General features: G+C 57.0%; 1 protein-coding gene and 2 long non-coding RNA genes across 7 annotated transcripts; 1 reads left to right on the top strand and 2 right to left on the bottom strand.

The window, feature by feature from the left end:
- Position 1: 1 nt before the first annotated feature.
- On the bottom strand, positions 2 to 16582 carry ZBTB7B (zinc finger and BTB domain containing 7B). 3 transcript variants are annotated; one of them, XM_072647156.1, is made up of 3 exons: positions 16534 to 16582; positions 3257 to 4383; positions 2 to 2413 (listed from the first exon to the last, which is right to left on the bottom strand). In XM_072647156.1, exons 2-3 carry the CDS (start codon positions 4375 to 4377, stop codon positions 1948 to 1950), a joined length of 1587 nt encoding a protein of 528 aa, XP_072503257.1. In that variant the 5' UTR covers positions 4378 to 4383; positions 16534 to 16582; the 3' UTR covers positions 2 to 1947. The 3 variants fall into 3 exon arrangements, with proteins under 3 accessions (XP_072503257.1, XP_072503258.1, XP_072503256.1); XM_072647157.1 differs by having other exon boundaries at positions 16551 to 16568; XM_072647155.1 differs by lacking the exon at positions 16534 to 16582 and adding an exon at positions 16234 to 16460.
- Positions 15285 to 21804, top strand: LOC140528881 (uncharacterized). 3 transcript variants are annotated; one of them, XR_011975333.1, is made up of 4 exons: positions 15285 to 16261; positions 17701 to 17817; positions 19305 to 20292; positions 20955 to 21804. It is a non-coding gene; the product is annotated as an uncharacterized lncRNA (long non-coding RNA). The 3 variants fall into 3 exon arrangements; XR_011975334.1 differs by lacking the exon at positions 17701 to 17817 and having other exon boundaries at positions 15286 to 15724; positions 16052 to 16261; XR_011975332.1 differs by lacking the exon at positions 17701 to 17817 and having other exon boundaries at positions 15287 to 16261.
- Positions 18815 to 21044, bottom strand: LOC140528882 (uncharacterized). The gene is made up of 2 exons (XR_011975335.1): positions 20935 to 21044; positions 18815 to 19427 (listed from the first exon to the last, which is right to left on the bottom strand). It is a non-coding gene; the product is annotated as an uncharacterized lncRNA (long non-coding RNA).
- Positions 21805 to 21972: the final 168 nt, after the last annotated feature.

Raw genomic sequence — 21972 nt, 5'->3', positions numbered from 1 at the left:
GTGCGAATCTTAAGTTATTATTTTCTTTCTGTTGTTTACACCCGAGGGGAGGGAAAGGGAATGGGGCAGGAGAGGGGGAACTGCCCCCCCCAACCCTAAGGCACTGACTGGAAAAGCCAAGGAAATGCGGAGGGGAGGCCAAGGTGTCCCCAGTCTCCCCCCCCCCCAGCCCTGGGCCCCCCACCACCTGAAATGCTAAGATGGGGCCCGGGGCACCCAACCCCCCCAATATATTACATCATCACGCCTTAAATAGATACAGGGACTGGTCCCGCTACCCCCTCCCCTGACCCCCCTAGCCCGGGGGGAGAGGCCTGAGCAGCTGTGCAAATGGGCATGGGGCATAGTGGGAGGGGGAAGGAAAGGAAGACAGCACCGGCCCCTGAACCTGCCCCCCCAGGGAGGGGAAGGGGCCACTAGGCCAGGGAGGGGGAATAGTGCAAGGCAGAGTTGGGGTGGGGGAGGGAGGGACCCTCCCTTACCAGCCCAATCAGCAGAGCCCAGGCCACAGTGGGGGTCCAGCACCCAGTGAGGAAGAGACTGGAGAGAGCCCCCAGCACCCTCCCGTCACCCCAGGAAATCAAGAGGGAATCAAGAGGAAATTAAAATTTTCAAACTAGATTTCAACAAGACCAACAGAAGATGCTATGTACAGAAAGATGGGTGGATTGGATCCTAAGGGAATCGGGGTGGCTGGGAGGGCGGGAGGAGACTCCTCCCCAACCCAGGAGAAGCCCCCAAGGAACGGAGGTGAAGAGGGACAAGTTATTGGTGCAGCCCCTCCAGGGAGCCGCGTTCAGGCTCTCACCCGGCCGCCGCTAGGGAGCGCTCGCCCGCCGGCAGCGGTGGCTAGGGATGGTGCTAGCTACTCGCCCAAAGCAGCCGCCAGGGGCGCTCGCGCTGCAGCCCGCCGCCAGGTGGCGACCGCAGGCCCCTCTCAGCAAGCCCCCCCGCCCCCAGCCCGAGCGGCGGCAGCCGGAGCAGCTGCAGCGCCAGCCCGGGGGCGGCGTGAGTCAGGGCGCGGCGGCGGCGGCGGCCCCAGCGGCAGCAGCTCGCACCTGGGCGGGGAGGGCCGGGCGAGGATGGGCCGGAGCCCGGCCCGCCCAGCCCTCTGGCCCCGGGCGGGGAGCGGCGGGAACAAGACATTCCCTGCCTGGGGACGCGGGAGGGGAGGGGAGCGGGTGGGGCTCCTCCTGCTGCCCCCGGGGGCGGGCGAGAGGCCCTGGGCACCCGCCCCCCGCCTGCTCCTCGGACCCCGTGACTCAGCGCTGGGCGCCGCCTTCGCCTCTGCGCCAGCTTCCCACCGTGCCCCCCACCCCCAGTCCTGCCTTCCCTGCCGTCTCCCCCTCACCTCCCCCGCTTCCAGTCTATTCCTTACCGCGATTCTCCCCCCACCTTTGCATAATCCACTGCCAGGAAAAGGGGAACAGAAACCAGGAAGGAGGGGCAGCTTCCCCCACCCCAGACACACAGCCCTACCCCTAGGGTGGGTGGGGCAGGGATTTGGTCCCATGCCCCTCACCCCTAAAAACCCGCATAGCCGAAAAGGGAGCCCCCTACAAATCAGAAATATATTATTGCTTCTAGATTCCTGGGAAGAGCCAGGGTTTGGGGAGGGGGGAACCCCACCTTTACAAGAGCTGTGTGTGTGTGCATATATATTTATATGTATATATATATACACAAAATATTATATATGTATATATACATATATAGTTATCACCCCTTAGTGGGAGGGAGTCTGCCCCAGCCCAGGAGAGAGCCCAAACTTTTCCCTGTACGTCGGACTAGCCCGGAGCTGCCAAGGTGCAGAGGAGGAGCAGAGCCCGGTACCCTGCAAGGCTAAATTCCCCTGACCCACAGTACAGTCTGTGCTCCACAGCCCTCATCTTCCTTGGCATTGGCGCCCACCCTGCGACTCCACCCTAGTCCACCTCCTTTTCCCATTTAAGAGGATTCCATGGCACCCTCAGCCTGGGGTGTGGTTGGTGCCCCCTCCTCCTCATCTTCTTCAGGAGGCCCTGGGGGTGGAGGAGGAGGCCCAGCCCTGGCTGGCTGCTCCCAGAAACGCGCCAGGGAGAGGCGGAAGTCATCCAGGTGCCCGTTGGAAAGGTCAAGGCCAGGGCCAGTTGGGGTGGGCACCTGGGGTGGGGGGTAGTGGGGGGGTGCATCATCTTTTCTCCGACGTCGGGTCCGGACCTCCAGGCAGTTCTGACCCTTCAGGTGGCGCTGCAGGTGGTCCTCCTTGGCGAAAGCCTTGTGGCACAGGTGGCATTCAAAGGGCCTGTCGCCTGTGTGCAGGTGCATGTGGTTCTTGAGGTCATAGCTGTGGAGGAAGCGTGCTGGGCAATGTGGGCATGAGTATGGCCGCTCACCAGTGTGCTTCCTCATGTGGATCTTCAGCTTGTCATTCCTGGGGAGGGGAAAGGGTGGGGTTGGGGGTGGTGGAAGAGATAGGCTAAGAACCTGCAGGTAGGAATAGGGCCTAGAGAAAGTCCTTGTGATATTTGCATAGGCCTGAGTAATTTTATTTCTGTAGGTATCTACCTTTTTTCTTCACCTTCATTCCCATTTCTTCCTCCCCTTTTGATCTCTCTTCCATTCATCCCTGTAGCTTTGTCCACAGGCTCTGTGCTTCCTTTATTTCTTTCCCATTTTGGACTCATCTTTACCTAGCCTTAATCACTGAATGGGTGTTGCCTCTGACAAACTGAGACCTGAGAAAAGCCTTAGTTCAACAAGGCTAGGCCAGGCCCTGCATCCTGGGCCATCTCCAGTCGTCCTAATCTCTATCTTCCCACTGGACCCAGATGGCTCCTTAGGAGAGAGTGAGGCTGGTGACTTTGCACCGCCTTCCCTCAAATCCAATTCACTTGCAAATCATGACATCTCCTTGATGTCATGGTCCTCTTTGAGAATGAAGGACAGACAACTCATTTTGGCATTGTTCATTCTTCATCTGCCTGTACTCTTATTCACCGATATCCAGTGCCCACCTGTCCTGTGTCCCTCATGCCCTACAGCAGTGTCCTTGAACTTCTAATTTTTGCCTCCCCCCCTCCTTCCTCTCCCCATCTCCCCATTTCCCACTGCATTCCTGTGTATCTTCCCTTGGCTCCCATCCCTCCTCTTGGCTGAGTATTCCACTGAGTGGTTCTTCCCTTCCTGGGTTTTTAGTAGGTGTGGCACTCTCCTTTACCCTCTTGCCCATGGCCTCCCTCCCCTCCCCCTTCGGAAAAGCTGGGTGCCCTCTCACCTGGTGAACCTGACGCCACAGACCTCGCAGGCAAAAGGCTTCTCACCAGTGTGGGTCCGCATGTGTCGGGGCAGCTTGCCTGCCCCATGAATGATCTTGTGACAAACTGGACATTCCTGGGGCATCTGGGAACGACGCTTTCGCACCAGTTTGTCCTGGCCATCTAACCCTGGTGTGAGGGCTTCGTGGTTCAGGGAACTCAGATAGGCCATCAGGTCGGGGTCAATGGCATCCTCATCTGAGACCAACTCTTCAGGAGACAAGGGGGGTGCCCCAGTCTGTGCCAGCCCATAGCCTGGTGGGTACACTAGATCTTCCTCTTCTTCCTCCCCATCATATCCTTCATAACCCAGGTGCCCCTCAGGAGGTGACCTGGCCCCGCCAGGGGGGCTATAGCCATCCCCTAGCCCCATGCCACTTCCTGCCTCTTCCTCATCTGGATAGGTAAAGGGGTGGGAGGGGATGGCAGCCACATCAGACACCAGATGGTTGGTTTGAGGCCTCTTTGTCTGCAAAAAGGCTTTTCGGGGCTTTCGGCTTCGTCGGGGAACAGGTCGTGTTGGGGGCGGGGGTGGTGGAAGAGGGGCTGGTAGTGGACTGTCATCACCATTGGGCACCCGAGTGCCCACAGTTGCAAAGGCCTCCAGGTACTGGCGGGCTCTTTCACAGTCATCTTCATCAGGTCCAGGAGCCTCCAGCCCACTCCCCTGCAGGATTTCAACACAGGCAGCAATGACACAGGGGATCTCCAGCAGTCTAGCTGCCTGGAGGACAGCAGGCATGTTGGCGCTACTGGTAGTGAGGGTGGCTGTGTAGGCAAACTCCAGCAGGGCTCCTAGTGCTTCTGGCCCCACAAAATCCAGTTCACAGACGCCAGCACCGGAAGAGGCAGCCATCCCACCACTGGCACCGGTGCCCCCACCCCCCTCAGTGAACAGTTTCTTAAAGTAGTGGCTGCAAGCAGCCAGCACGGCCCGATGGGTTCGGTATTCTAGACCTTGGGTTCGGATTGTGAGGTCACACAGCTGGCCCAGCTGGCGCTGCTCATTTAGACAGCTTAGGAGTTCACTGCTGTGATCTGGGAAGGGAATCCCAATGAGATCATCTTCAGGGCTCCCCATCCTCACCTGTGGGAGCATGGAAAGACACAAGCCACAGTTAGGAGAGGAAGCTTGGCATTTTGAGGGAAGGAGAGTAGGGAAGTTTCTTCAACCAAAGCAAGTCTGTAATCCCCAGACTCATCTGCTGCATTGCCTCTGCTTTCAAGAAGCTATCTTTTGAGAATCTCAGTGGGAAGAATATGGGACAAAGGGAATACCTGGAATCTAGCCCTGGTTCTGACACTGATTTACAGTGTGACCTTGGGCAAGTCACCAAACCTCAGTTTCCTCATCTGTGAGCGGGGGCATCATAATCAGAATTAGAGCTGTCATCAGATCATAGTGGTGGGATTTCCGCTCTCCCAAGTCTCAATTCCTCCATTTGGGAAAAGGGGAAAATGCCACCATGCTGCCTACCCTGCCTCTCCCCCAGGTTTGTGTGGCTCAAATGAGATGGACACAAAAGAAAAGTGCTCACAGTGAGTCACAAATCTAATGCATTTTTACCCTAATTTTTCTCTCTCAACCAGGTTCTCCCCCTCTGGAGTACCCCTCCCTATCTAGTGGACGGGAAATGTGCAGCTCCCAGGGGCCCCCTACATCCTCTCCCCCCTCCAACAATGGGGCCCGGGGAACAGCCACCAAGGGCGCTGGGGTGTCTCTGGTGCTTCCTGCCCAGAAGATAAGCATCTTGCCCGACCCCTCCCCCACTGACAATAGGCTAGGCTTCATGCTCCTACCCCCCTCCTCACAGATTCCATCCCTCCTCCCCCATTCCCAGGCAGGCAGGAGGTGCCCTGGAAGTGGCACCAATTTGATCCTCTTCCCCTTTTAAACCACTGCTATGGCTAGCATAGGTGGAATGAGGGTTAACTGGAGACCTAAGATGCCTTTTCTACCCTGGAAGCATGGAGAAGAACACAGAGAAGGATGTCGGGGTAGCATCACGCAGAGGGAATGCTAGGGAGAGTCTTTTATCTTTGGGGCTCAGTATTACAGCCTTCAACCCTCTTGCTAGTCAGGTAAAGGTAGGCAAGATCTTGTATTATAGAGATATTTACAGTTTCCAGGGTGCTTTCCCACAGTAACCCTATGATGCAGGTTGCATAAGGATTATTATCCTCATTTTGAAACTGGGCCCTGGAGAGGCAATCTGACTTGCCTAGAGTCACACAGCAGACTCCAGATTCAAACCTTCGTAGCCTGACTCCAAATTCAACACTTTTTCCATTGTATTTGCTGCTTCTCCAGTGGAGAAGGGGTACCCCTGAGCTTGTTGGAGAGAGATTTCCCCACCTCATAATGTGGGGGGTAGGGACACAGCCCAAAATTCTTTCCAAAAACAAAAAGGCTAAGACTCAGGAGACTTGGATATGAGTGGCAGCCTAGCTACCAACTCATAGGGTAACCTTGGGCACCTCAGTTCTCCTCATCTGTAAAATGAAGCCGACGATGGCCAAGGTCCCTTCCAACTCCACATTTTATGTCTCTGTTACCTCTGCCACTCCCACAGCAGCTGCCCAGCCCTGGCCAACGATGGGGACTCTGTTATTTGGGGGAGGGGGGAAAATAAGGCGGGGCCCCAAGTTTCCTCATTAAGATACAAGAGCAGCATTGTGTCTATGTGACAGCTCTCCTGTGCACCTCCCTGATTGCAAAGCCCAGAGTACTGGCTCCCCCGCCCCCAAGCCTTGAGCAAGCAGCTGCCCACATGTGTTTCTGGGGGGTAAGGGAGTCCTCGCTGTACCCTAGCATCTACAGGCACCCTTTCCCCAACTCAGAAGCTAGCCCCCAGAAGGGATACGCTGAGGAGGCCCTCTCCTGCCTAGCTCTAGGCTTTGTAAGATGTTCTTGGAGCTAAAAGCCATCAGGACTTTGGTGAAGCAGAAAATACACAGAAACAGAGGTGGGCAGCAACAGTAGCCCAGTTGGGACCCTAGGCTTACACTCCTCTGGGAGGAGGGAGAAAGGGAGGGAGGAAGAGAGGAAAAGAGGGAGGGGTTGTCCTAGTTGTCCATTGGCCATGAGCTGGGGCACCGGCGGGCACGTGGCTCTTTCCACTCCCTTTTCAGTCCTTCTCCCTCTCCTGTCCCCCCCCACTAGATCCCTCTGCTCCCTCCTTCTCCCACCCCAGGGGCGATCTCCTTGGCAACGTGGTGTGGCGGGGGTGCTGATTGGCTGACCCCACTGTCAGGTCACGGGCGCAGCTTGGTTCACCACGCAGCTCTCACAGGCTCAGGCAAGAGTGGGTGTTTAACTCCTTAATGCCACACCACTGTCCATTCTAAGGAGATATTGGTCAAAGAAGGAGGAGGGGCAAAATGAGAGGGGGTATGGACAGGGTGGGGAATAAGGACCAGACCACTCTTCCTCCCTAGGGAGATTTCCCCAGGACACTGGCAGCTGTGCCAATCTGAGTGACACCTGGAGCTAGGCTGGTGCCAACTAGGCTCAGGGGGCATAGTCCCAGCCTCTGGGAGGTATGTAGGACCATTGGAGACCTTCCTTTGTCCTGGGCAGGGTGTTGGTGCCAGTGTGCCCACTCCCCCTCGGGCAACCTGCCCACCTCTCCATCCCAGAGCGCCCAGCCCCCAACGCCCCATGAGGGCGGCCCCATCCCCACCCTGCCTGGCATGCCCCCTCTTGCTAAGACCTCGTGGGCATGGACGGGTGTGGTGGTAGTTGGGGGGTGGGGAGGGCAACTGTGCTGGGGGTGCCAGGGAACCAGGCTTGGTCTGTTTGCCTTAGGGGGGGATGGGAAGCTGGGGGCCCCGCCCCACTCTTACCCCCTTGCCAGCCACCCCCCCACCCCCACCCCCCCAGGCTCCCCTCACTGTCAGGCCTGCTCGACCGGCCGGGCAGGTGGGCAGCTCTCTTGAAACTGGGACCTGAGTCAAATCTGCCCCATCTTGGTGGGAGGGGGGTGCAATAAAGGGATGAAGAGGGGGAGACCAATATCACCTAACTACCTTCCTTGGTGCCAGTGGGCACTAAGAAGGGTATGCTTATATCAGTGGAGCCAAAAGGGCAGAGGCCATTAGCCCTGGATTTGGATAAAGTAAAGTTTGGTTCCCTGCCCCAAGTGCCAATACCAAGCAGGACTCAAATCTAGTGACTTGTGGGTTCTAATAAATAGCAGGACCAATGATGCTAATCGGTGCCAGCTGATGGGCAGGTTTAGGAAGCCCTGTGTTGAACAGTTGAGTAAAGCAAGCTGACCACCACCTCCCCCACCCCTGGGATTAGGGGAACCAGCTTAGTGGGGTGGAGCCAGGATTATGGGGTGAGGGAGAAAATAGATACTGGACTAAGATACAAGCATACATTCCCTCCTTTACACTTCCCCCATCCCTGGTGTTAGGATGAAGACTGGACCTGGGGTGATGGTGTGGTGGGGGGTGGGGGACATGTCAGTTTGAGATCTAGAGCCTAGAGCTAGCTGTAGCTGCAAGATCTGGTCTGATTTAAGATCCTACAGATTTGGAATAAAAGCATGAAGACCCTCAATGAAAGCTAGAAAGATGGAGAGACTGAGAACTCTGAATACCTCCAGCTCCCCTTCCCCCATGCTTCTCTTTCCCTCCAACCCCCACCCCCACCCCATCTCCAGCTTCAGGTTTTCTTCCTGTTTTTGTGGAGTTAGCTTGCACGAAGCACAGGCTTTGGCCTGTGGCTGGACCAGGGGATAGGTGGCGGGGCTGTATGTGTGGGGTGTTAGGGGGATGACCAAAGAGCCAGACTAGTTTCCCCAAAGACCCAGAGGTCCACTGCCTCCTTTAGACTTTTCTGACACATTCTCAAACTGAGGACAGGCACCTGGATCACAAAGTCGCGTGCTAAGATGGAGAAGTATGGGGAGAGGAGAGATAGAAAGAGAAGGCCCTTTTATCCCAAGATGCACAAAGGACTAGCGCCCTCCAACCCTAGCCCCTCCAGCTTCTGCCTGCCTCCCCCCACCCCTTCCCCCCTCCTAACCTCACCACCCCCAGAACTCACACTTCCTGGGGGCCAAGACAGGGAGAGGAGAGACCGCAAGCCACGAAGGGGGAAGGAGGTGAGAGGAGCCGACTGCTTCCCAGTGCTATTGGGGTTAAAGCCAACCTCCCCCCCAAATCCTTCATTCCAATCATCTGGGCACCCAAGAAAGAGATTTTAGTGCCCCCACTTTTTCCTTTCCATGACACAAGCCCACAGCCACCTGTTTCCAGCAGGGGAGATAGGAAGGAGATAGAGGGAAAACGATGGTGGGATGTGGGATGGGGGTGGATTAAGAAGACCTCTGCTTCCCCAAACATCCTCCATGGTATACGTCTTTACTCTCCAGCTTCCTTCTACCTACTCCAAGTCCAAGGCTCTAAACCCCTTTGGGGGGGGGGGGGGAGCATTAATCCTCATTGCCCACTCCATCTCTTTCCATTCTGTGCCGTTCTCCTTCCCATCATACCTGCCTTACTCTTCCCTGGGCTTTCCCACTCCCTTCTCTTCCTTCTGTCCTGTGGAATGATCCCTGTTCTCCACTCAGCTTTCTCAGGCCCCTCCAAAAATCCATCCTCATCTTTCCTATCAAATCCTCTATGGTATCGCCCCAAGACCCACTCAGTTTCTCTACTCAAGTGTAGAAGGTAATAGGTGAATGGAGCACATCATAGAAACAAAATCAAAGCCAGAGCCCAGTTCCTTCAAGACCTGGCAGTGCCATGGGAGGCAATGCCATTAGCCAAAGTCCTCATGTTGGCCTCTTGGATTAAGGAAGGGATAGAGGGAGGGGAATAGAAAGGATAGAGGGGGTGGGGAACAGTGAGAGCGGATGTGTGTGGGGGGGGTGGGGACATGCTTAGACCGTCAGATTTTCCAACCCTGGAACCACCGGACTTCCCCGGGGGGCGCCCCACTCTGCCTGTTATCCCCCCAGGAAGACCCCAGGATTCAAGGGGTCATATCCTAGCTATAAAGGGTAGACCAGCCAGCTCTCTCCATGAAGGTTTGGCATGTGTGCCCAGAAGTGCCGGGGTCTGCCCTGCTGCCCACCCCCACCCCTTGAGATTTGGCGTCTGTGGGGCGGGTAACCGAGCCGCCTGGTAACCCCACACCCGCCATGCTGCCGGCAGAAACCTGAGCCCCCCAGCCCCAGAAGACACCCCAGCCTGGTCCCCTGAGCCCAGCTCCCAGGCCTAGTCGGCCTGCCAACCCCAGCAATCTCTTAGTTCACCTCCCTGAGGGTCAATTTCCCTGCTGTCTTTCAGTTTCTCTGGTCCCCTCAATCTCTCAAATGTCTCCCGGATATCCCAGTTCCCTCAGTCCCTTCATTTACCACATCTCCCCAGGAATGGATTCTCTTCATCTCCCCTAGACTGTTTTTCAAGCCTGCCAGTTGACCCCAATTCTCCCCAGACTCCCTAGGGCCTCTGTCTCCTAGTCCCTGGGGAGCGGGCCCCACTCACCTGCACGCTGAGGGGCGGTGGCTGCAACTTGTCCTGGGCCCTGGGGGGAGCAGGCAGGGGGGAGGCTGGGCTGGGGTGGGGGGGTGATGGGCGGGTTGGGGGCGGGATGGGGGGGGTAGGCCGTTCCCCAATCCAGCTCCCTTCTTCAAAGGAGCCGCCCACGACCTGGCCCAGCCCCTCCCCCAGCAGCCTTAACCCTCTGGGTGCTGGCCCTCCCCCCCCCCCCCCAGGCTTGGAGGGAGGGGCCACTGGGAGGGCCAACACCGTGGGAGAAGGACCCAAGAATCTGGCAAAACTCTGCCTTTGGCACCATCACTACCACCTCCTTCCCTCCTTTCCTCCCTCCTCCCAACTCTGGAAGGGGAAGCAGGTGAGGGGGCAAGAGGGATAAGAAGTGGGGGTAAGCAGAGAACTGTGACACTGAGGCAGAGAATATAAAAATGTATTTGCTGGACTGGGAGAGTCACAAAGAAGTGGGACTGGGGAGAGCAGATACGTCTTGGAAAGAAAGGAGGGGAAGATGAGGAGGAGGCACAGAAAGGGAATGAAAGAGACAGAGGGAAGGAGTACAAAGCCAGCAGACTTCACAATGGTGATGCCCAGGTCTCAGACCCTTAGGAGCCTCATTAAGGAACAGGGTCCCCCACCCCCATGGGAGCTGGCCAGACCCTCCCAGCCTGGTGACAGGCTCAGGCCCTCAGGGGCCAGGCGGGGCAGCACCCCGCCCTCCCTATAGCCTCACCCCAAACCCACTCACATACCACAGCTTCTGGCCTGGGTGCCTGCCCCTGCCAACCAGGCCAGGGGGCAGCAACTCTACCAACCCCCAAAGGCCAGAGGGATATGGGGTATAGTGTCTTCTTTGGGGGTAAGGGGAGGGGAGCAGCGGGTACTGAAAGAGGAAGGAGCTAGCTAGCAGGGGGCATCTGCTGGGAAGGGCCTGGCCCCACCTCTTGCGCAAGACTATCACCATCCTGGCCAGTTGGGTTGGGTGGGACCTGCCCAGGCTGAGCAGGGGCACCCAGGACTCTGGTCCTAGCTTAAAGCTGGGACATAAACAACGAGGCTCCCTTTCTGTAGCTTCCAGGGACCAGGTACCAAGGGATAGGAGATTTTTGATATTGGGGGACTTTCCCTCAATCTAAGCACAGCTCATTAGGCACTGGGTTAAATTGGTTTCTTTTGGGGCCTGGGAAGGGATCAGGGTGGGGAGACTGTCAGTAATGTCCCCTGAAATGCCCCCTCCCCTTCTCTCCTGCTGGCAGTTGGCACTGTGCCCCTGGCCAGCTGCCCCTCACCAGCTCCCTGCCCGGTTGGCACCTACCCACCAGGATGCTGGCAGTACTGCCCTCCCCCCCAACCAATCCTCCTTCTCCCAGGATTCTCATGCCAACTCTGGGGTAGTGGGTGGGGGAGGGTTATATTACCCTTCATGCCAGCCTGGCACAGCCTTAGACCCCCAGGTCCCACAGACAGACAAGCCAGGAGGCCCCTAGTCCCTAGAAGCCCTCCCTCTGGAGGTAGCACTTATTTCCAGGTCTCCATAAACACAGTCATGGAGAACCTGCAGCCAGCGATGGGCGGTTATCTATAACAGAACCGTGGTGTCCCCACTTCCCTGGGGGGAGGGGGTGTGTGTTCCCAGGCACCAGATGCCAGCCTACAGGCCTCCCCCCACCCCCTGCATCTGCTTGGACACCAAAGTCCCTGCAATTCTCACTGGGTTCCCTGGAGCCCCTGTGCCTGGGAGGGGGTGGGTGGGGCAGCACTCTGCCCTTTGATCCCCATAAAGAGAATGAGCAGAGCCTGGGGCAGGTGAGGGGGTTCACAAGGTGCCCCCCAATTTCATTTCCCCTGGGGGCAACTGGGCAGGGTGTGGGCACCTCTGGGGTGGGGCCACAAGAGAAAGGTGGGTGGAATCTCTCTTCCCAGAGGGCATCAATGACATTGGCATCAGGTTCACGCCAACTGTGGGTGTCATGAAGTCACAGAGGAAAAGGCCAAAGGAGTGTGAGGTGGCTGGGGGGGACAAATGGGAAGAAGATCCACCCTACCTAACTCTCTTAGTCTTTACCCCACTCCCAACATTTCCAGCTTATTTCTCCCACAACTCCAGGCTGACTACAGCTCCCAGTATGCTACGTGTGGAGGGCCCTAGTGCACCATGGGAGTTGTAGTTCACAAGAGCTACTCTTGCCATATAGGTGCTCCCTCCACCCCACCCCTTGAGGTAACGGGCACAGTGGTGTACAGAATTTAGGAGGAGTCAAAGATGGGAAAGAATTCCCATGGAACCTAGGTTTGGGAAAACTGAGGTAGAGAAGGAGCCCATAGGGTGGGGACCAAGCTGCCCCCTATCCCCTGGCCCAAGCAGAGGGGAGGCAAGGAGGAAGGAAGGAGGAGAGGATGTCTGTTGAAAGGGGCATATGGGTGGGGTGGGGGTGTAGGAAGGGAAACAGGAAGGAAACTAAAGCCAGAGACATGAGGCCCCTAGAACAAAGGCCTAGGGGAGCCCCCACTCAGAAGCCTTGCAGGGACTTGGGGGTGCTCCACTTTGGCACTGTCCATTTTAGCAGTTATCACGCATAGTGCCTGCCTAGCCTGGCTCACCCTCTAATCTCTCTGCCATCCTGCCCTGCCTCTGGGTCTGGTCTCTGAACCTAGTTAACTGTGGGGTTCAGAAGCCTGACTCAGTTCTGAGGATGCTAGTAGGGAGAGGGAAGAGGTGGCACTGGGGATGTTGGCTAGCTTCTATGCTCAGTTGTGGCCTCATGGCCTTGTTGAGTTAGCCCTCGGTGTGGAGGAAAGCACAGCTCTTCCCTCAATAAGAGAAGGATGCTGGCACACTGTGGATATAATCCCCACCCTCCAATGCCAGAGGCCATGCCAACACAAGGGTGATAACTTGGCCTACCTCCTCTTTGCCCCCTTGACCTATTTTACAGAGAATGCTGGTTCATGGAGTAGGGGAGGAGGTAATGAGTGTCTTTTTTCCAGGACAACCTGGGGAAACATCCAATGAAATCCACTTACTGTTAAGAGGTCTGCCCATATAAAAGGCAGACAGGTCTGGGAGGCCAAGACTGGGGTGATAGACTGGCTATAAGGTCCCTGTCAAAGTAACATGGATGTTTTGAAATCATCCTTCCTCTGCCATCCAGAAGTTTCCCACTCATAGCTGACATTCCCACCAAGACAACTTGCCTGACATAGAGGGGAATAGAGGGAGAAGAACCTTTCTGGCCCCTCCAGCACCTATGAGGGTGGGTGGCAAATGTTTCCCCCATCCTATCCCAAGTCTGTCTTGGTTCCTGGTTTCATTTGTGTTGTTGAGAGGAGGTGGGGTAGGGTGGGGATGGGGGGGTTAAGGGGGTGGGGTGGTAAGGCAGTTTCAAACTGTCCGGGCAAAATGTCAAGTTTACTCACAAGTTTACTCAGCAGGAGGGGGAAGAGGCCAGGGCAGACACACCCATGCCAGGGTCTTATCCATCTGCCCATCCCCACCTTTCTTCCCCACCCCTCTGCCCAGCCTCAGTACAAGTAAGGCATAGGTCCCCTCACTCCTTCATTATTACAGCCTAGTAGAGTTCAAGTAGTCTCAAATCTAGGAAAAGGCACTATGCCAGGTGGGCACTGTCCCGGAAGCCTGTTGGAAGTCTGGACCCAGCAGAAGTAGAGGCCTTAGTCCTGAGGCCAGTAACCTGGCAAAATGCCCACCTACTTACCCACCTGGGTGGGGCCTCTGACTCTTTCTCCCTACTCCTTAGGCCTCTCAGGGGCAGAGGGCCAGGGGAACTGGGCCTTATGCCCACCAGAGGGGAGGGGGAACACTAGGCCCTCCTCCCTCCATCTGGGCAGTTCTCTGTGACAGTGACCTCTGACCTTCAACTCCTAACCACATACTGCTCCCTGTTTGCAAGTTTTATACCATCTGGAAACCAGGAGATACTGGTGGTGCATTGGCCTGGATTGGAATTGGAGTGGGGGCTAGCCCCCTTATCTGACCTACTTCCCTTTCCTTCTCACCTATTTTAATTCTCTTTTTAGCTTTCCCCAAATCTCCGCCCCAGAGGTGCCCCAACCCCCATGCCTACCAGGGGGCACCCCCTCCCCCACTCTTCCCCAGGGTGCCAAGTATAAGCACACAAAGGGCCCGATGGTGCATTGTTAGCCCAGCCCCCGCTGCCCGCCGCGCCCTCCCAGGGCAGGCACCATGCCAAGGAGAAGCTGGGGGCCCTTGAGTACCAGGGGGCACCATGGCAAGAAGGAGGGGGCAACTCCTATCTCCTGAATACTGGGGTCCAGTTCACCAGGGCCTATATGTGAAGTGTTTGATTTCAGTGTGGCCTCTTTCGCTGACATATTAATCTAGTGGGCACTGCCTTCTTCCTTTACCAGAGCCCCCTTCCCTAATGGTGTTAACCCCTTCCAGAAACCCCTGAGCAAGAGAGGAAGGGCGGTGCCCAGGGGTGCCCAAGGGAGGGGGGCAGTGCCCAGGGGTGCCCAACGGCTGCATGGTGCCCACGGTAACCATCTAACACACAGGTGGCGCTGGGGGAGTCTGGGGTCCCCGGGGCCAGAATAGGAGGCAGTAGCTGAGATTTCTCCGAGGTTTCATCAGCTGCTCCAGGGGGAGCTTCCCCCATTCCACTCTCTCCAGTCAGCACCAAGAGGAACGCTATCACCTAAGCCCAGTCATAAATAAGCACCTAACACTATCTATTCAATAATATACTACAGTCCAGAATATCCTGACATGCGTGCCCACCTTCCCTCATTACACTTCCCGGCATATTCCCCCTTTGGCAATGCCAGGCAGGTATAGGGGTGACCAAACCAGTTGGGGGGGAAGGAGCCAGCCCCATAATCCTTCTGGCTTTACTCCCCTCCACTCCTCCCCCCAACAAAGAGTTCCTGTCCTAGTTTAACCCCTCCCTGCCCTACAGGGTCTCACCCCCATTCCTCTGACTCCCCTAAGGGAGGAGGTAGGGGGAGGGGCAGCGCTGACTCATTCCCATTCCCAGCAGCAGAGCAGAGGGGTCCGAGGCATAAGGGGACAAGGCTAATTCCGGAAAGCCCTCCACCTGGCCCGGAAGCCAGGACCGCCTGCCTGCCTGCCTCCCTGTCTCCCCCTCTCCTCGGAGCACCCACTTCCGGTGTCCCAAACTAGGTCAGCAGCGCTCGTTTCCTGTGGGTCAGCTAGCCCCAGCGCCTCTGCCCCTCCCCTACTCTGGACCTAAGCTCCCCGCCCCCCAGGGCGCCCCGAGGTCTCACCACGTCTCAGCCGCCCTTTGATACGTAGGGGGGGTTGGGGGGAGCAAGGGACCCCGCCCTCTCTCCAAACACCAGCCGGGCAGGGGCGCTGGAGTTGGCACGTGTCCGGGCACAACCCGCTGCCCACGCCGCCCCCCCGACTCCAGAGTCCCCCCCTCGCTCCGGCCGGGACACGTCGCTCTCTGACTTGGGGTGGGGTAGGGGGTGGGAGGAGAAAAAGAGCCGGAGACTCCAGGAAACACCCCCCCAAACCCCTCTTCAAAATCTACCCTTGCATGAGGACGATCCTACTTAGCAAACACAGTCGCGACCCCCCTCTATACGCGCGCGCACACCCATGGGTGGGGGCAGGTGTTCCAGAGCCAGAGAATTGGGGAGGGGGGAGGTGAGTGGGAAAAGTCTCTTCCGTCACCCCACCCTCTATCTCGGGTTCTGGGGGTCCCGAGCGGGCGCGGTAGTGAGGTGGCAGGCGGCTGAGCAGCCAAGAGGGAGACGTTATCAAGGAGAGCAGAGGGAGAGTGAAGAAGGAAAGGGACGCGATACCGGGCAGGAGGGCAGGCGGGAGGCTGGAGCCACAGCGAGCAGAGAAAGGGAAAGGAGCGAGCGAACGAGAGAACTGTCCTACAAGATCTAGAAACCGAATAGTCCAGCCGGTAACTTTCCCCCCAGTCCCGGCTCCTCCTGGGCGCCCCCTCCTCCTCGGACTTCTGGCGGGGGTCCAGCTCACCGCGCCGGAGCAGGGGGGGGGGGGGTGCGATGTCCTAGTTAGAGTCAGCGTTTCCATTCCCTCAACCCTAACCCTGTGGAGGGTCCCCCAATATCCCCAAGAAGAAACCTGGGGAGCGCTCGGCGCTGAATTACTCCAATTCATCTCAGAAAAAAAGCCACCTGGGCCCCTAAGAAGTGCTGAGAAAGTTACCAGGAGCCCTATGCTAAGAGCTGGTGGGGGAGTCGTGGTTCCTCTGCACCCTTCCTCCCAGCCTAAACCAGTTCCAAAGACGAAAGGCTTCGGAGAGAACCAGAGGAGTGGGAATCCCTATTTCTGTGGTATGGCCGTATGGGGGTCCCCCTGCTACAGGGCGACCGAAGGACACTGCAGCAGTTTCGAACTGAGAAGGGGAACCCCGAGCCTGGGAAGGAAAGGAGAAGGGGTGTAACTCACCTCTCTGCCGTCGGGTCTGTCCGCAGAGGTTTGTGAGATGCGGGGTGTAGGGAACTGATTGTCCCCCTCCAGGCCCTGTGGGCTCGGGGGGACGTAAGGGGCCGGAGCCTCGGGGCTCTGCTCCAATATTGGTCAGAAGGCCGCGGGCAGTCCGCTGGCTGCTTGCTCCTGGGGGGCTCCTCCTCCGCCTCCCTCTGCCTCCTCCTGCCTCCCGCCCCCCCTAGGCTGCTGGGAGCCGCTCATCCACCTGGCTCCCACCCACCCCACCCCCCCGCCCCCACCCCCCCGGGCCCGCCTCACCTGTCCTGCTGTCTCACCTGTCCTCCAGCCTCCTTTCCCCCCATCCCTCCCTCCCTCCCCCCGCCCCCTCCTGCAACCCCCCCCCCCACTCCCCTCCCCAGCCCTAGCAACACCCTCTGTCACTTCCTGGTTTTCCACCACCCCCCCTCAGGCCCCCCCTCCGCCCAATAAGGACATAAACTTCAACCCCTTAGTCCAGCCTGTCCCTTTACGGCACTGCGCTGTCTACTCTTCCCTTCTTTTCCCCCTTATAGTCTTCCTTCCCCTCCCCTTTTGCCTTCTTCTGTGTCTCTCTCCTCTTTTCTCTTTTTTCCTTCTCTCCCTCTTTTTCCCCTTCACCTGCCGCGGTACCTCTTCCCCTCTCCCTCCTCCTGCAGTTATCTTCCCCAGTCCACCTTAACCCAAACCCCACCCTCTACCCCCATCCAACCCGAGGGGAATGCCCCGCCCCCGCCCCTTAGCTCCACCGCCCAGCTCTTCTATTGGTTGAAATCTCCGTCAATTGAGATTTCAGTCCCGCCCCACACTTGGCCCTTGGGGAGAGGGGCGGGGCTTCTGGACTGGAATGGTACAGGGAGAAGGGGGGGGTTGGGGACCTTGTCTGCAGCGGCCTGGGCACCAGCCCTTCCCCGCCTTCCCCCTAGTGCTCCCATCCAGTCCCCAAGGGCTCCCCAAAGGGTGGGACAGCAAAATGGAGGGAAGTGGCTTGTGAAGGAGTTAATGGAAGGGGAATGGGAATTGATTGGGGGACGGAATCAGGGACTCGGTGTAGGGCGAGAGAAGGGTGGTAAACCAGAGTAGGGGAAATAATCAGGTCACAGTAGAAGCCCAGCAGAAGGAGGGAGGGAAGGGGAGGGTGGAGTCACCAATGGCCAAGGCCTGAGATCCATGTCCCTCACTTCCCCCCTCCCCCATTCCCCTTAGACGGGAGGGAAGGGGTCTGGACTTGGAGACTTCATTACGTGTCCCTCCCACACGCAAGACGGTACCCCACGGGGTGGGGACCTAAGCCTAGGCTAAGCCCAAAGGCAGGACTCGGCCTCTGAGTTGCAGCCCTTTGCCCGGCTGCGGCCTTGGCACTGCCAACGGGGAGGGGCTGGGTTCATGGAAGAGGGCGGGGGAATGGGGATGGCACGTTGTTTCTTCTCCCCGCCCCTCCTCTCCCAGCTCGAGAGCCTTGAATTCCTTTCACCTTTCGATAATTGGGGAAACTGAGGACTTTGTGGAGAGTTATACTGGCTGGAACACGATCCAGAGACTGAAGCTTTGAGGGGGGGAATCTGGGTAAGAGGGAGTGAGTTGGTAGCAGGAAAACCACCTGAGTGAGGGAGGGCACTTTGTACTTCACCCTGTCCCCAACCGAAGGTACGGGAGAGGACTGGGAGGCTCCGTTACGAGCCTGGCGCCTCCCGCTTCCCGAAGGACCCCTCCCACCCCAGTCAAGCTGGCCAGGTTCTCTTCCCATTCTGGCCCGGCCGAACCGGGTCAGATTCACCCTCTTCCTTTCCTCCTCTTCCCTTCTTTTCCTCGGCCCGGGGCTCCCCCCCATCCCAGCAGGTGGCTTCGTGGGACACTAGCTGAACCTGTTGGACCACAATGGGCGGCGTCGCGGGGGCCCAGTCCCTCACCCGGGCTGACCCGGGATCCCCTGGCTAGGGGGAGGGGAGGAGCTCGGGTCCGGGCCCCTCCCTCATCCACACTCCCTCCCTAGCCGGCCGTGACTCAGCCTCGGGGCCGCTGCCCTGCGCCCCAGCCAGGGGCGGAAAGTGTGAGGCGCCCCAGAGGGCCCAGGCCAAGGCAAACAGCCCCCCACCCCCAGACATTATCTCACTGGAGAATTAGGGGGGGTGAGGTTCTGGGGCATTTAAGGGGGGTGTGAAGGGGTGGGAACTCTGATTCGGGAGATCCGCTCCGGGTTTTCCATCTGTTCCCATCCGTTCTCGGCCCCCCACCCTCCCCCCCCAGTCCCTCTGTAGATGGTCAGGGAGTTTCTCCGGGTTTTCTTCCTGGTCTCGGCGGACAGAGTCCGGTTTGTAAGGGCTTGGAAGGAGCTGGATCCACGCCGGGGTTTATTCCTTTCTTCCCTACCTCCTGGGACAGGCTGGCCTGGGGAAGGGCCGGTGCCAGGCTAGAGGGGGCAGTGCCAGGGGCATATTTGAAATCAAGAAGGGGCTATGCCAGAGGTAGAGTTGAACAGAGTCAGTAGAGAGAGGGCACGCATAAGGGAGGGGAGGAACAGAGAGGGAGGGCCAAGGACAAATTGACACAAGAAATAACAATATAAGTAATAATAGCTAATATTTATATAGCACTTTGAAATTTGCAAAGCGTCTTACAAACATCTCATTTGGGTCTCACAACAACTCTACGAGGTAGGCATTATGTATATTAGTACTCCCATTTTACAGATGAGGAAACAGTCTCACGTTACTTGACTTGCCCAAGGTCACACTGTTAAGGGATTGGAAAGGTTGCCGTGACCTCCTAGGCTGGTTGTAGGAAGCCGGGCGCCAGACTGAGAGAGTACAGCCTTCGCCACCAGCTACCTCTCCCTCCTTCCCCCCTCACACACCCCCAGCCTCTCAAGGCTGGGGTATTGGGGGGTGGGTAGCATCTTGTTCGCTTTTGCTAAGCGAGGAATTTCGATTTTCATTTCCCTAGCAATCTGAATCATTCCTGTTTTCTCCGTTCGCTTAGTCCCTATCCCCCGCAGCCTCTCCCCACCCCCATCCATCCAACCCCCTTCGACCTTCCAAATCTTCTCCTTTCAGTCTCTACGATCTCCATCCTATGTCTCCCCTGGGATCCCGGCTCCGATGATGGAAGATGGGGCAGGGAATCCAGACTAAATCGTCCCCGCGTCTTCCCATCCTAAACCAGACGGTCGAGAACATCTGAAGCAGAAAAACGTAGACTTCTTGCTGTCCCTCAAGCCCTGGCCCCCCCAGGCCTCTTGCCACCTTGGCCTGCCAGTCAGTCTTGGGCTGGACTGGAAATGGGCTAAGCGGGAAGAGGGAAGCTCCAAACTCCCCAGGTCTGAGCTTCATCCTCGCCTCTCCCATCCCCCTTTCTAGACCAACAAGACTTAAATTACCCACCCAGATAGGTAACCACTTAGGGACGGAGGACAGGGTGGGGTAAGGCATGTGGTAAGTAAACCGAAAAATAGGGATATTTGCCTTGAGAATGGAGTTGACCGTGGAAGTTGGCATCCCATCCTTTGGGATGGACATAAAGATTAGAAGGGGCAGGCAGGAAGGTACATACGATTGGGGGTAAAAAACGCTCTGAGAACTAGGGAAATATGTTTTGGGGTTGTGTGGGAAAAAGGGACCTCCAGGACTGAAAGCCTGGAGGTCCTGCGTTTTGGGATTGGGGGGGGGGGTAGCCATCCCCTAGCAGGGAAGCTGGGACCCCAAGTTAGTATATCTGCTGTGCCCACCTCTTAACTTGTGGCCCCCCACTGCCTCCACCGCTTCCCTCGAAGTACCAGCCGCCCAGGAAACCGCTGGGGGCGCCCAGACCGCAGCCCCCCTAGCCGCCGCCACCCCAGCGCTCCCACTGCGACCGCCCAACCCACCTGAAGGGGCCGCGGCTGCCAGGGGGGCACCCTCCCCTTTCCCCAGTCCCCCCCCCACTAGCATCTGCGGGCGGCTCTATTTATAACTCCGGTGCCTATTCCGAGCCTCGGGTGCACAGCCGTCTACACCAGCGCTCTAATCTTCGCTGAGATCTTTGCGCCCCCCAGGGCCTAGGCAGGTAAATTTAAATTTAGCCCCAGGAAGCTCTGGGGAACAAGTTTCCAAAACTACGAGGGGGTGGGGGTGGGGGAAATAGACCCCGCCCCACTCCTCACCCTCACCCCTTTTCCCCCTCCGCTGGACTGCAGGGGGCGCTGGTCGCGAAGGAGAAAAAAACGGTTATTTTGGGGGTATTTTAATCCTGGAGACCGGGATTCGTAGGGTCGTAGATAGGAACTGTGAGGATGGAGAGAAGACATTGAGAACGAGAGCCTGGGGAAAGAGGCAGGGAGGGAAGAGGGAAGGTATCTGGGAGAATTCGAGGAGGGCAGTGGGACCTGGGGTGGGGAAGAGGTGGGGGACAACCACAAAGAAGAAGGACCCTGTGACGGGGGGAGGGGGGGGGAACGGGACGGGATTTTTTCACACAGAAAGGAAATGACTCAGATGCAACTAAGATGCAAATATATGAAAAAAAAACCAAACAAACAACCCCCCCCCCCAAAAAAAAACCCAAAACCTGGTGCTGAGTGTCCATAGCCACCAGTGACCCCTTTTCGACCTCGCAATCGGGAAGACGCTGGATACCAAGGGTCTGGATTTTTTTGTTGTTCTTTTTAAAAACTGTGATATCCAGTTTATTCACGCGGTAAAGTAATACCTTTCTTTCTCCCAATCCAGGGGTCCAAAACTCCACCATGGGGCCGCGAGTAGAGTGACTATGAATCCCCGGCTTGTGCTCCATTTTTCCTCTTTCCAGCGGATTCTTAGGGGGTCCGTGTCGGATCTGGGTTCTCGTTCCATGGTCCCTTCTCCCTTCGCGTCTAGCTTCCAATTTCCGGGGTTGCTTCAGTTCCCTTGGAAGCCACTAGATGTCCGTGCTGCTCCAAACGCTGACTCGGAAAGCCCCCCTCTGTCTACCGGGAAAGCCCCTTTGAGTCCCCAAGACCCTTGCTCAAAGCGCACCCCGATGTCTCCTTCCCCTTCCCCTTCAGTCATGCGGAACATGGAATTTGGCACTGCCTGCTGGGGCACTGGGTGGGAGAAACAGACAACATTCTCTCCCCAATCACCCCCAAGTCCAAAACGCCCAAATAACTACCCTACAGCTGGTGGGCAGTGTATTAATATGCTTACTCAAGGCTTTGAGCCTTCACTTTGATAAACGAAACCTGACTTCATAAAATAACTAGCGGTCACGGAGAGCAGAATTTTCTGGCACTGTTTTTGAAAAGTTATATTAAAGAATCCCTCAGTGTTTCCTAGGTGGGCTGAAACCTTGCCTACCGTTAGCCTTCGTCTTTCCACCTTAACAGCCTTTCTCAGCCCTGAGGACCCTAGTACCTAGGATAGCTCAGACTGGAACCTTGTGGACAAAGGAGAAGGGAAACGCGGATTGTGCAGAGTGGATGGAAGGTGCTTATGTAAAACTCTTGCCTGCCTTAACATTCCCCACTGCGGCAGAACCAGATTAAAACTGGAAAATATTTAACAAAATAAATCCAAATACAATTAAACACAGATAACATTACATGGGTAAATTAAGTCAATATGCGTCTCATAGGTATCTTTAGGTAAGGCTTAATAACAAACAGCTCCGTGTTTCTATGTGAGTTTGACCCCATTGCCTCATACTAGTCAGAATATTGGAAGGTAAAAGAAGAAGGGGTGCCTTCCTTTCCTCTTTCCACCTGTGAAC

Source organism: Notamacropus eugenii, chromosome 2, assembly GCF_028372415.1.
Source record: "Notamacropus eugenii isolate mMacEug1 chromosome 2, mMacEug1.pri_v2, whole genome shotgun sequence".
Taxonomy (NCBI): domain Eukaryota; kingdom Metazoa; phylum Chordata; class Mammalia; order Diprotodontia; family Macropodidae; genus Notamacropus; species Notamacropus eugenii.
The sequence above is the reverse complement of the archived record's forward strand: the minus strand, read 5'-3'. Positions and strand labels throughout refer to the sequence as shown.